Source organism: Haematobia irritans, chromosome 2, assembly GCF_050003625.1.
Source record: "Haematobia irritans isolate KBUSLIRL chromosome 2, ASM5000362v1, whole genome shotgun sequence".
NCBI classification, from domain to species: Eukaryota; Metazoa; Arthropoda; class Insecta; order Diptera; family Muscidae; genus Haematobia; species Haematobia irritans.
The window spans coordinates 197,850,063-197,865,612 of NC_134398.1; the positions used below are offsets into that span (position 1 = coordinate 197,850,063).

A 15,550-nucleotide genomic window follows, 5' to 3' on the forward strand; every position below is an offset into this window, starting at 1 on the left:
AAAGTAATCACACTTTCGCCTTTGAACTGCATGACGAATAAAATTTTTTCTAAATGTAAAAAATCGAAATGAGTTTATACGCTTGTAAACAATAAACTGACACTGAACTGACACTGGAATTTTCGTTGGGTTACTTAAAATAGAAAGCCGACACCATGTACTGAACCTTAGGCGTAAGGTGAACCTAAGCCTTCAAAACGCTCAAGAAATCAAATCTGGGTATCGGTCTATATAACGGCTGCGCTTGGACATATCGTCTCAAAATTTCACTACGGCCAAGAATGCATCCAATTTATAAGGTCTTAAATCAATATTTCTATATGTTACAAACAGAATGACCAAGTTAATATACCTTCATCAGCATGCTAGGGAGGTGGGTACAGAAAAAAAACAATTGGAACTAAAATGAATTTATGGTTCATTTAAGGCATGATGGGGGCACTCTCAACAATGAACAACGAAAGTAAAGTTGAAGTACTGGGTGTTGTGAAAAACTTTCATATTAAAGTTTTAATTGAATAATTTTATCACACTCTTTTTTCTATTCAACTGAAGCTATTGCAATTTCCTTTCCATAGTAGAAAATTAAATTTTTAAAGAGAAATACGATTGAAAATAAAACTACAAAAATTTATATGCCCTCAATCATAAACTGTTTATTTAAATTTCCCCCCTCATAAAATAAAAACTTAATTCTAAATTATTTATGATTTCCTTAGTGAGTCATTCAAAAGCGTTGTTATATAAAATTGGAAATGAAGTGAGTGAACCATCCGTAATATATTACATCTCAACCCCCGTTTTTGTGAAAGTAAACTTTGCCTGAATGTCATGGGTATTCGTTCCATTTTCAAAGAAATCAAACAACCTAGAAATTCATTAGCAATAAAATTTTAATTAATTTACGTTTTTCTCTTTATGGTTTTCAATAAATAATTACTGGTTATAAATTATTCATAGATTTTTTACACGTTTTTCTATTTGAGTATTTGTGTTTCAATTGTTTTTCTGTAATATGTCATTGTTGTTGTTGTTCTATAAATATTGAAATTTTATTTATTTTCCTCACGGGGTCCAGAGTATAGAGTTCTATACCCTACATGAAACATGCGACCTTATGGTTTAAAATGTAATACAAACAACCCCTAGTTATATGTCTACCTAATCATTTCAAAGTTTATGCAATGTAGAGACTAAAGTGAACCGAAAGGCATGTAGTCTAACAAAATTCTTGGAAAAGCAGTGATTTATTATACCATTCACCATTATTGTTAAGTTTGTGCACCCAGAATAGGAATACCCATCGGACTTAGATATGTCCGTCAGTCCATCATGTATTTTTGTATTCACAACAGCTCGCTATTTATGTATGATCGTCTTCATATTTGGCACATGGTCTTAATTTATCTCGGAGACCATATCTACTAATTTTAGGAAAATATGTTCAGATTTAGAATACTGCTCACATGTATATCGTTCACTCGGTCTACCAATTTTTTTTTTCTAATTTGATTTAAATTTTTCACAGCAAGAAGAAAGTTAGCGTGAAGAAGCACGAGTGGCAACCGGACGAACATCATGACTATGATTACGGTTGACAATTGTACCAGAAATAACATCCTAAAATTTTAAGAAAAATTTACTAAAATTCTACCAAATTTTAAAAACATTAATTTAAAGTTTTAACCAAATTTTTATTAAATTTTGTATATACATAGAAATTTTATTTTTTTTATTTCTATTGAAAACTCTTGCAAAATTGCGATCCTATGAAAATTTTTAAAATTTTATTTCTACAAAAAAAAAAATCAAAAATTTTTTACTTATATAGAAAGGTTTCGCAAAATTTTATTTCTGTAGAAAACTTTGTCAAAAATTTATTTCTATAGAAAAATTTTCCACAATTTTATTTCAATGGAAAAATTAGTAAAATTTTATCAATATTTTATTTCTATAGAAAATTTTGTCAAAATTTTAATTTCAAAGAATATGTTGTCAAAATTTTATTTCTTTGGTAAATTTTTCCAACATTTTATTTCCATAAACATTTTAGTAAAAAAAAAAAACATTATAGACAATTTTGCCAATATTTTATTTCAATTGAAAATTTTGCCAAAATGTTATTTCTACAGAAAAATTTGTCAAAATGCTATTTCTATAAGAAATTTGACAAAATTCTATTTCTATAGAAAATTTTGTCAAAATATTTAATTTCATAGAAAATTTTGTCAAAATTTTATTTCTATAGTAAATTTTTCCAACATTTTATATCCATAGACATTTTTATAGGAAATTTAGTCAAAATTTTATATCTACGAGTATAGAAAATTTTGCTAAAATGTTATTTCTATAAAAAATTTTGTCAAAATTTTATTTCTAAAGAAAATTTTGTCAAAGTTTTATTTTTTAAGAAATTTGACAAAATTCTATTTCTATAGAAAATTTTGTAAAAATTTATTCCTTTAGAAAATTTTATTTCTATAGCAAATTTGGTCAAAATTTCATTTCTATGGAGAATTTTGTCAAAATTTCATTTCTATGGAGAATTTTGTCTAAATTTCATTTCTATGGAGAATTTTGTCAAAATTTTATTTATATGGAAATTTTGGTCAACATTTTATTTCTATAGGAAATTTTGTCAAAAGAAGAGGAAGCACACTCAAAATAAACCCAGCCAACTGAATTCAAATCGATGATTTGCCAGTGGCATAGGAAAAGAGATATGTTTGTTTTGAATTTATTTCGGCATAAGCCGGCTATCAATATAAAACCTTTTTTCGGAGGGTTCAAGTGTGGTTTATTGTTGGGTTTAATGAACTGCCTGAATTTATTCTGATAATTGGTTGATAGTTTTGCTGCAAGTAGAATATGCTGATGAGGAATGTGGTAATTCCGAAACGTGCGTCCATCCAACCATCTTGCAGTCTATAGGGCTTTGCCCAAATAAATTTGACAAACATTCTTTTAATCTGTTGGTTAAGCTACACTTGTAGTTTAGTCAATGTATGATTTTAAGCTGCAATAAAAAACAACAACAATGATTAAAGAAAAAACCAACAATAACAAAACAAAATGAATGGAATATTTCTTTATATAAAAAACTTTCGCAAAATTTTATTTCTGTAGAAAATTTGATCAAAATTTAGTTTCTTTAGAAAATTTTATTTTTAAAGAAAATATTGTCAATATTTTTTTAGAAATACAATATTAACAAAATTTCTTATAGATATAGAATTTTGTCAAATTTCTTATCGAAATAAAATCTTGACAAAATTTTCTATAGATAAATGGTAGATGTTTTACTATTTGGTAGGTTGGTAGAATTCTTGATGTTTTGGTGGATTTGCAATTTTTTTTTGTGCAGAAAATGTTCTCAGACCTTTATTTCCATAGAAAATTTTGTTTTTTTTATTTTTATAGAAAATTTTGTCAAAATTTTATTTCTTTAGAAAATTTTGTCAAAATTTTATTTCTTTAGAAAATTTTGTAAAAATTTTTCTTTCTATAGAAAATTTTGTCAAAATTTTATTTCTTTAGAAAATTTTGTCAAAATGTTATTTTTATTGAAAATTTTGTCAACAAATCTACCAAGACATCATCAAAAATTGCAATTCTACCAATCTACCTAATAGTGGAAAATCAACCATTTTTCTATAGAACATTTTATTTTTATAGAAAATTTTGTAAAAATTTTATTTCTATAGAAAATTTTGTCAAAATTTTATTTCTATAGAAAATTTTTTCAAATTTTAATAGAAATTTCTTATAGAAATAAATTTCTATAAGAGATTTTGTTAAATTTGTATTTCTAAAAAAATTGCAAATACACCAAAACATCAAGAATTCTACCAACCTACCAAATAGTAGAACATCTACCATTTATCTATAGAAAATTTTGTCAAGTTTTTATTTCTATAACAAATTTGACAAAATTCTATATCTATAAGAGATTTTGTTAATATTGTATTTCTAAAAAAAAAATTGCAAATCTACATCAAAATATCAAGAATTCTACCAATCTACCAAATAGTAGAAAATCTACAATTTTTGCTAGAATTCTACTAACTGTGGCAACCGTGGTTCTGATACTAACGGAGAGAATAAAAAGACAAGAGGACGAAAATTTCTCTTTTACAAAAACAACAGCAGAGAACTGAACTGGGTGACGCCGACGCAAACTGTAGGATATTTGAGGGAAGCGCCCATAAAAACTGTGTGATATTAGAGAAATTTTCCTCATGACTGCCACCTATTGACGTTTCACAATTTCATCCTCTTGTATTTTTATTCTCTCAGATACCAATATATGTTACAAATGGAAAAGTTAGTATACCCCCATTTTATTGTGGAGGGTATACAATTACAGCGCTTTACTTTGTTACATTATATATCAGGCACCCTGTTTCGAACCTAAAATGCTTTTAGATTTCCAATTTCAGGAAGCTAGGATAAATATTTCTGTGTCTAGATAGCTAAGAATTTAATCGGGATAACGGTCTAGGTGAAGACTATACGAAGACATGGATCGATACATACCAAATTAGACACACCTATTTGTGGACGTAAGATCCCACTTGAATTACAATTTCAGGCAAATTTGATAGAAATTGCGAAAGACGTTATAGTGTGAAATAGTTGTCTCGTGGAAAGGTAAAGTCCCATTTTCAGTCAAGTAGAAACCACTAATTTACCTCCTTTTCGATCTAGGATGCTTTTGGTATTTAAGTTTATATACATTTTGATTTTTTGAGTACTTTCATCGATATTTTGATTTTTTTTTTTTTTTTTGGGTTTGGTCACGAATTAATCTCCTCTTCGCTGTAGGACGCTTATTTAAAGAAATATGGCTAAAATAAGCTTTTCACATGAAAATTTTTATTTTTTTAGGATTTTCATCGAAATTTTGAGCTTTTAGGGGCGATCACGAACAAAATCTTCTTAAACTATGGCAAAATTGTCCAAAATGTATAGTCAATTCAGTTGATCTGACTTAGGGTACCATACAATCGGCTGCATGCGACTTCAGCTTTCATTCAAAATTATTTTTCTACAAAGCCTAATTGCTTCAATAAAATTTATGCTGGCACATTTTCTCCCCAAACCAGAATTTTCCATTAACATACCACTCCCAACAGAAATTCAAGAAATAGGATTCCTAAGTCTAGTGATACCATGACCATAGCATCATTGGCTCATAACGATTCAATTCTATTCCAATGAATATAAACAGAGCAGAAAACTACCAAGAAAACGCCTAGTATTAGGCAGACTACCACCATCATTGACATCAACATCAATGCTAGCAAAGAGCAAAGGCTGATTCCATCAACTGGTATTCGTTAGAAGGAGTGCCAAAAGAAAAGTAAAGAAAAAAAAAATTCGAATAAAAAAAAATCCATAGAAAACAATTATTTGTTCTGGCTCATATAGTGCTAAGGTCACGTATTAATTTACAATGAAAATTAATGAAACTGTTACGAAAATACTAACGTAAAAGAGAGAAAAATCAAAATGAAATGAACAACGGCAACAAGAACAGTCATAGTAGAAGCAACAAAACTAAAAGGTCCAATAACAATAATACTTAATGGAAAGTTAATCGAGCAAGAAACTGGTAAATTATGGTGTTATTGATACTTGTAAGTTAACCGAGCTGTGGGAAAAATTAACTTTATAAGATCTATGAGTTCAGTGGTATTGTAGTAAAAGCTATAGGGTGAAGAACAACAAAATTTTATATAAATTTTAAAGTAAACCTGAAATATCAGGCTGCCACCATACCAAATCTAACGTAATCTGAAGTTCTTTGCAATACATATTAGCCACCCATTATACTCATATTATACCATTGGACGTAGTTCCTTACTGATTTGCTTTAAATTTTACGCGGAGTTTAGAATGATAAAATATGAAAAAGTGAAATTTGCTTCCCATTATCAAGCACGAAAAACCTAAATTTAAAATTGTATTGCGTCTTAAATGTATTCTGAGCGTAATTCCTCGTTTCTTTGGCTGGGGATCAATACCAAAATAAACTATATATTTTGCCCTTTGTGATAATGTATTTAAAAAAGATATTTAAGTAGTAAATATGGTAATGGCTACGACCATTAGCTTTGTGTTTTCCACAATGTGAAAGGACTCAAAATTTATGTTTTGACTGTCATCAATCTCAATTTATAATTGGCCGGTCAGAGTTCGTTATCAGAGCAAATTTACGTTTCATTTCATTCGACAAAGCAAATAGCCTTTTGCCCCCTTCTCCTCATTCATTGTTTGGTTCAAAGCATACAAGTTTACTCAAGAACTACTAACCAATTCATACAAAAGTGTCCAACTCAAGTGGCAACAGTTTATGGTATTAAGAGTTTATTTGTTTTGTCTTTGCTGTTGTTATCGTTTTTGTTGTGGTCCTTTGACTCAGTGAGAGTGCTTTTATACAATTGTTTATTGGGTTGCTCGTAAAAGAAGAGGCCATTCGTAACAATACAGAAGGCAAAAACAAAGAAGTTTTCAAAAGGAAATTCTGATTATGCATTTGAAAGAGAAAACGAACAAAAATTATTTTTTTATTAAATACAAACATGTGTAGAATTATTTTATTTATTCCACAGAACACAAATTCTAGACATGGAAAATATGATTGATGTTGTAATACATATATTATTATTGCCATATAGAATAACTCTTTGATGTTTTACATCGAGAAATGGAGGAAACTGTAATCAGAGCTTCTATATAAGGGTCAGTACCACGGTAAGGGTCAATACCACGGTAAATTACTTTCCTGTTTGGTAGAATTGCTTATGTTGCATATTGTAGATTTTGCAAAAGATTCCTCTACAAATAAGAAGTACTTCAAAAATTTTTTACAGAAATAAAATTTTAACAAAATTGCCAATAGAAATAACATTTTGACACAGTTTTCCATAGGAATATATTTTTGACAAAATTTTCTATAGAAAAAAATGTTGACAAAATTTTCTGTGGAAATAAAATTTTGACAAAATTTTCTACAGAAATAAAATCTTGAAAAAATTTTCTAAATAAATTAAATTTTGACAAAAATTTCTATGGAAATAAAATTTTGACAAAATTTTCTATAGATATAAAATTTTGACAAAATTTTTTGTGGAAATAAAATTTTAACAATATTTTCTGTAGAAATAAAATTTTGACAATATTTTCTGTAAAACTAAAATTTTAACAAAAAAATTTTCTATAAATATGAAATTTTGACAAAATTTTCTATAAATATAAAATTTAAAAACAAAAAAAAAAAAACAAAAATCTATAGAAAAAAATGTTGACATAATTTTCTACAGAAATAGAATTTTGACACAATTTTCTATAGGAATAAATTTTTGACAAAATTTTCTATAGAAATAAAATTTTGACAAAATTTTCTATAGAAATAAAATTTTGACAAAATTTTCTATAGAAATAAAATTTTGACAAAATTTTCTATAGAAATAAAATTTTGACAAAATTTTCTATAGATATAAAATTTAAAAACAATTCTATAGAAACAAAATTGTGACAAATTAAAAGAAAAATTAACAAAATTTTTTACAGAAATAAAATATTGACAAAATTTTCTCTAAAAATAGAATGTTGACCAAATTTTTCTATAGAAATAAAATTTTGACAAAATTTTCTATAGAAATAATATTTTTACAAAATTTTTTATAGAAATAAAATGTTGACCAAAATTTTCTATAGAAATAAAATGTTGACCAAATTTTTCTAAAGAAATAAAATTTTGACAAAATTTTCTATAGAAATAAAATTTTGACAAAATTTTCTATAGATATAAAATTTAAAAACAATTCTATAGAAACAAAATTATGACATAATTTTCTATAGGAATAAATTTTTGACAAAATTTTCTATAGAAATAAAATTTTGACAAATTTTTCTATAAAAACAAAATTGTGACAAATTAAAAAAAATTAACAAAACTTTTTACAGAATTAAAATGTTGACAAAATTTTTCTATAGAAATAAAATTTTGACAAAATTTTCTATAGAAATAAAATTTTGACAAAATTTTCTATAGATATAAAATTTAAAAACAATTCTATAGAAACAAAATTATGACATAATTTTCTATAGGAATAAATTTTTGACAAAATTTTCTATAGAAATAAAATTTTGACAAATTTTTCTATAAAAACAAAATTGTGACAAATTAAAAAAAATTAACAAAACTTTTTACAGAATTAAAATGTTGACAAAATTTTTCTATAGAAATAAAATTTTGACAAAATTTTCTATAGAAATAAAATTTTGACAAAATTTTCTAAAGAAATAAAAAAAACTATAGAAATAAAATTTTTAAAAAAAATTTCTGTAAAAATAAAATTTTGACAAAATTTTCTATAAAAACAAGTAACGAAAGTGTAAGGTCGGGCGGGACCGACTATATTATACTCTGCACCACTTTGTAAATCCACATTTTCGATACTATATCAAATCCGTCAAATGTGTTGGGTACGGCCAAGTGTTATGTTTGTGCATTTTGCAAATCAGGATAAAACTCTGGCTTCTGGGTCCATACAAGTGCATATCGGGCGAAAGATATATATGGGAGCTATATCTAAATCTAAACCGATTTCTTATCTAAATCTAAACCGATTTCTTTCAAAATCAATAGGGTTCTATTCTGCCCAAAACAGGAACTTGTGCCAAATGTGAAGGCTATTGGACTTAAACTGCGACCTAGACTTTGATCACCAAAATGTGTTCACAGACAGACGGACGGACAGACGGACATGGCTAGATCGACTCAGGGACCTACCCTGAGCATTATTTCCAAGGACATCATGTGTCTATCTCGTATCCTTCTGCGGGTTGCAAACATATGCACGAGCTTATAATACCCTGTTATACAGTGTGGCGCAGGTTATAAATATGGGAAACATTTTAATCTGAACCAATTTTTGGCAACTTCGCAAAATGTATTTATGATTTATCGGTCGATAGATATGTATTCGAAATAAAGGAAAATTTAAGTCATTTTCACAAATTTTTGACTTAGCAGTGCGATTTTATACGAAAAATGTGGGTATTTTGGTCATTTTTGCCCAAATCGGAAATACATATATATGGATATAGCTAAATCTGAACCGATTTCAACCAAATTTGACATGCATAGTTAGTATTTTAATTCTACTCCCTGTGCAAAATTTCACATAAATCGGACTACAACTTTGACCTCTGTGGTCATATGACGGAAAATCGGGCGAAAGATATATATGGGAGCTACATCTAAATCTGAACCGCTTTCAACAAAATTTAGCACACTTGACTACACTACTAATTGTAGTCCAAGTGCAAAATTTCAACCAAATTGGGCTAAAACTCTGGCTTCTGGGGCCATATAAGTCTATATCGGGTGAAAGATGTATATGAGAGCTATATCTCAATCTGAACCGAATTCAATCAAATTTTGCACACTTGACTATACAACTAAGTGTTATTTTTGTGCAAAATTTCAAGCAAATCAGGGTAAAACTCTGGCTTCTGTGTACATATAAGTGCATATCGGGCGAAAGATATATATGGGAGCTATATCTAAATCTAAACCGATTTCTTCCAAAATCAACAGGCTTCTATTCTGACCCAAAACAGGAACTTGTGCCAAATTTGAAGGCGATTGGACTTAAACTGCGACCTAGACTTTGATCCCAAAAATGTGTTCACAGACACACGGACGGACGGACAGACGGACGGACAGACGGATATGGCTAGATCGACTCAGGGACCCACCCTGAGCATTATTGCCAAAGACACCATGTGTCTATCACGTCTCCTTCTGCGTGTTGCAAACATATGCACTAACTTACTGTTAACACTGTTCCACAGTGTGGCACAGGGTATAATAAAATTTTGATAAAATTTTCTATGGAAACACAATTTTGACACAATTTTGTATAGGAATAAATTTTTGACAAAGTTTCAATAGAAATAAAATTTTGACAACATTTTCTATAGAAATAAAATTTTGGCAAAATTTTCTATAGAATCAAAATTTGACAAAATTTTCTATAGAAATAAAATTTGACAAAATTTTCTACAGAAATAAAATCTTTACAAAATGTTCTATATAACTTAAATTTTGATAAAATCTTCTATAGAAAAAAAAAAACTGTAGAAATAAAATGTTGACACATTTTTCTATAAAAATAAAATTTTGACAAAATTTTCTATAGAAATACAATTTTGACACAGTTTTCTAAAGGAATATATTTTTGACAAAATTTCCTATAGAAATAAAATTTTGACAACATTTTCAATAGATATAAAATTTTGACAAAACTTTCTATAGATATAAAATTTTGACAAAATTTTCTATAGATATAAAATTTTGACAAAATTTTCTATAGATATAAAATTTTGACAAAATTTTCTATAGAAATAAAATTTTGACACAATTTTCTATAGAAACAAAATTTAAAAAAAAAAATAAAATAAAAATTATTATTATCCCGACATTGAATTTATGGCAGTCCGTTATTTTAAGCTCACTTTGACTATTTAGTCATCTGTGGTACTACATGTAGTGTTCTCTTTTTTTGTAATACGCTCTCTTTTCAGTGTACAGGCCCAATGTATAGATATTTTCCCAAACTCGACTAAGGCTATTTAGCATACTATGTCATTGAGTTTTATAATAAATCACCTAACCATTAATCTGAATAAAAAAAATGTTCTATAGCTTTATACTTCGTAGTCTCCTTTAATCTCCTCAGTTCTCTACTTCTCTAGGCTAATTGTTTTATTTACTCAAGTGAAGTCTTTTGTTTAAATATTAACAATCTATGAAAGCAATGCTATAGTTTTGTTCTTATTTATTTCTCACATTTATATACAATGCTTTTGCCCCTTTTCTCTGGTTGATTGTTTGGCACATCCACATCGTTGTCGTAGTCGTCATTCATTTCACTCTGGTTCATAATTAACAAAACAAACTGCTCATTTGTAGCTTCTTTTTTTCATCATCTTTTCTGTACAAAGTGACCTCAATTCTTTTGTTTTTATTGCGAATGTTGTTCTTTCATTTCGTTTTTTTATGATTTCTGTTTTGTTGCTAAATCTCAAATAGAAGAAATTGTGGTTAAGGGGTTGGGAGAAAACCGTTTTTTTTAACAAAATGTCCTTTCATTTGTTATGTTGTTTGGGTAACATTTATTTATTTTTCTGTTGTACACAGTGAAAGCTGGAACGTTTTCAAATGTATATTCTCATTTATAAAGGTGTATAAATATATAGAACAGGAATAAATTGAGGGAAATTTGTACGGGAAACTTGGTTACTATACCAAGTTTCCCGTACAAGTGAAGAGACTTCTATTTAGTTGACTGTTTTATATAAGATCTTGTAGGCCGTATAGTCAAAACTCAAGAACGATATATCAAAATCTGGAATCAGTCTCAACTATAGAAATTTTATATAACACTATCCTCAGGAAATTTGAAAATCTCACTGCTGGCTTCAACCGAACACCGACAAGGTCACGAAACAGTTTTTCAGCAGTGGATTATCCACTCCCAGTAATGCTGGTGAAATTACTGAGTGTTTCAGTGGTTTCACTGCAATCTGAAACGCCGTTCGGAATTGGCTATAAAAAGGAGGTCTCTTGTCATTGAGCTAAACATGGGCAGTCAATGCAAAGAGAGAAGTTAACCACTGTGGCATCACAATGGATTGAATACTCCAAGTGAACCTGAAATATCGCGATGCCACTTTACCTATCTTATCCTAACCTACACTGATTCGGAGCAAAAGAAAACAAAGACAATTTGTGCAATTTAATGCACTTACAATTGGGATACCGATCTATTAAATTTTATTCTCTTTTCGTAATGAAATTTTATTTTTTGCGTAGAAAATTTAATTAAAGACTGTTATCCACAATCGAATTACTTGGGTTGCGGTAACACTTGTCGATGGCAAGGTATCCTAAAACTTCTTAACACCGTCTTCTAAATTGTAAGTTAGCCCATACGGGGTATATATATGACAAAAAAGGCCGATTAAATGCGTATATAATTCAGTTTGACAACATTTTTAATTAAATTCTAGTAGATTGTTTTTGGCGATATGGAGCAATTTTTGTGTGATTGGCGATCGGCTATATATAACTATAGACCGATATGGATCAATTTTTGCATGGCTCTTAGCGGCCATATACTAGCGTAATGTACCGAATTTTGCTCCTCCAAGAGGTTCCGGAGGTCAAATCTGGAGGTCGGACCGATATGGACCAATTTTTGCATGGCTGTTAGAGACCATATACCAACACCAAGAGCAAACTTCATCCATCAAACGGATCGGATGAAGTTTGCTCCTCCAAGAGGCTCCGAATGTCAAATCTGGGGGTCGCTTTATATGGGGGCTATATATAATTATGGACCGATATGGGCCAATTTTTGCATGGTTATTACATACCATATACTAACACCCCATACCAAATTTCAACATGATCGGATAAATTTTGCTCCTTCAAGAGGCTCCTGAGTTCAAATCTGGGGATCGGTTTATATGGGTGTTATATATAATTATGGACCGATATGGACCAATTTTAGCTCGGTTGTTAGAGACCATATATTAACATCACATACCAAATTTAAACCGGATCGTATGAATTTTTCTGCTCGAAGAGGCTCCGGAGGTCAAATCTGGGCATCGGTTTATATGGGGGCTATATATAATTATGGACCGATATGCGCCAATTTTTGCATGGTTGTTAAAGACCATATACTAACACCACATACCAAATTTAAACTGGATCGCATGAACTTTTATCCTCGAAGAGACTCCGGAAGTTAAATCTGGAGATAGGTTTATATGGGGCCTATATATAATTATGGACCGACATGGACTAATTTTAGCACGGTTGTTAGAGACCATCTACTTACACCACGTACAAAATTTTAACCGGATCGGACGAATTTGGCTCCTCCAAGAGGCTCCGGAGGTCAAATCTGGGGATCGGTTTATATGGGGGCTATATATTATTATGGACCGATATGGATCAAGTTTTGCATGATTGTTAGAGGCCATATACTAACAACACATACCAAATTTAAACCGGATCGTATGAATTTTTCTCCTCGAAGAGACTCCGGAGGTCAACTCTGGGGATCGGTTTATAGGGGGCTATATATAATTATAGACCGATATGGACCAATATATGGGGGTATACGTTCGTCGTATACCTCCCATATAAACCGGTTCGTCGAAGCAGGACTCGAACCCACGACTTTGTGTATGCAAGGCGGGCATACTAACCATTGCACCATGGTGGCTCCCTTTTTCTCATCTACATAGCCAAGGCAAAGTGTTAACAAATTATGAAACTTATTCGAATATCTTAGTGAATAATCCATGCACATTGATTTAATTGCAAGTGAAAATAATGTTCACAACTACAAATGCATTTGCATAACTGCAACACCATATAGAAACTACACAAAAAAACTCAATTGTCCAACTTTTCATTACTGCAGAAAATTGTTAATTATTTAATAAATATTCCCACGAAAGAGGAAAATAGAAAAATTCTTCCTTCAACAGCTAATTTATTTATTTGCCTCATGGTCGTAGTTCCTTTCGGGCTATTACAGTAAGAGGGTTTCCTGAAGAATTTATGCATTCCCATTAAACCCAACCAGCGATGAATTTAATAACGCAAAAGAAACTTCCAAATGCTCACCCACCAATAACAAAATGCCAACAATTGTCCTCGTGCACCAAAAGGAGGAAGGGCTAGCACAAAAAAAGTACAACAAAAACTTGGTTTTCAAGGAACAAAAACTTACCCAATATACAAAAGAAATGCCACAAGAAAAAATACCATTTGAGGGAAATGGTGGCCAGAAAGTTTTGATGCCTCTTGCGGTAGTAAGATGACGTAGAAGAAGTACTGATCAAGGAGGGAGATTTTACCAAAGGCGGTGGTCTTCTTGTCCATGGTGATGATGGCGAGCATGAGGACGTAGAGGACGACGATGATGATAATGGGTCATTGGTGGTTGTAGAACCACTAACTCTAATAGAACTTGGTAAAGTCATACGCGAACTAGCCATAGAAGTTTCCAATTCTATTGCAGTTTCTCTTATAGTTGCCTCTGTCATTGAGTCTGCTGTGGCAGTGGTTATTGAGGTGGAGAAACTGTTGGTGGTGGTGCCTTTGGCCCTATTACTGCTTGGCTTATTGTGGCTGATGGTGCCAACTTGGTTACCACTTAAAGTTGCATTGTTGACACGAAAGTCTGGCACTTCTTCTTCTCCCGGGCAGGGTAATAAATGTTCCCATATATTCCCAAATGTCGAACCATTGGTGTGGGTTATTCGAGTTGATAATGTGCTGGCTGTTGTAAGACTTTTGGCTATACAACTAATAATAGCTGCGTTATTGTGTCTTGACTTAGAATTTAAGCCTCTGGAGGTAACTCCTTTACATCCCAATTCCCATTCGCCATTGTTGGATGAGCATGATTTGCTACACCATAGATTGGCATGGTATTGTTTGTTAAAGGTGGATCCAGAACCATGGTTGGGATCAGTGATTTTCCTACCGTCATTTGGATTCTCTTCAACTGAAGTCGTGTACGGTCGACTTCTCCACTTGTTCATTGGTGTGTGTGTAAGAAGAACTCCACTTTTCTTAGAATTTGCCATTTTTATAGAAATTTAGCTTGGCTCCTGCTTTTTTTTTTGTTTTGCTTCGTTGCTCCTCTGAAAGTTGCAAGTTTCTGTTATTAATAACTTTTTCAACCGCGCCGCGTTCACAAAACTTTCTTTGCAATTTTCCCTTCGTTATGCTTGTTTTAATAGTTTCTCTCCCTATGTCGATCCGCTTCGTTTTGTTTCTTTTTTTGCTTCCTTTGCCGGCTGTTTTATGTGTTTCGCTTTTTTTCCGCTACTTTGGCAACGCTTTAATGAAAAAAAGAAGAGAAGAAAAAGAAAAAATGGTTTAAAAATTATTTTTGTTATTCAGTTGTTTTCGTTATGATTGCTACATTCTTTCTGTTTCTTTTTTTTTTGTGGAAGAAAATGTTACAAAGTTTTGTGATAGAAAAATTGCAAATGTAAGAAATTTACTATGATACCCTACCATAAGTAATTTGTAAAATGTTGATATTTAGCAAGGGGTTAAAACTCTCTTCCCTAAGAATAGCAATTACACGAAGAGAAAAATATGTTTATCATATGTTTCGATGTAAACAATATGGATTACGGGCTGAGTTTCTTTTATACATTAAAATGCAAGATAATAATGTTCCGAAAATACCATAAAAAGTTTGGGATACATATATTAATATGGTAGTATATATATTGTGTGGGTCATCAATATTTCATAAAAAAATGTGTTTGGATGTGAACATGTAATCATATGGGGGGCCACCGTGATGCAATGGTTAGCATGCCCGCCTTGCATACACAATATCGTGGGTTCGATTCCTGCTTCGACCGAACACCAAAAACTTTTTCAGCGGTGGATTAGCCCACCTCAGTAATGCTGGTGACAATTCTGAGGGGT

The 15,550-nt window shown here is 30.6% G+C and overlaps 1 protein-coding gene across 1 annotated transcript in view; it reads right to left on the reverse strand.

The window, feature by feature from the left end:
- The window catches only part of LOC142224523 (uncharacterized), a 210,650-nt gene extending 195,736 nt beyond the window's left edge, over positions 1-14,914 (reverse strand). Inside the window, exon 1 of the mRNA XM_075294304.1 lies at positions 13,827-14,914. Coding sequence (XP_075150419.1) covers positions 13,827-14,688 — 862 coding nt within the window. The 5' untranslated portion in view covers positions 14,689-14,914. The remainder of the gene's footprint in view (positions 1-13,826) is intronic.
- Positions 14,915-15,550: the final 636 nt, after the last annotated feature.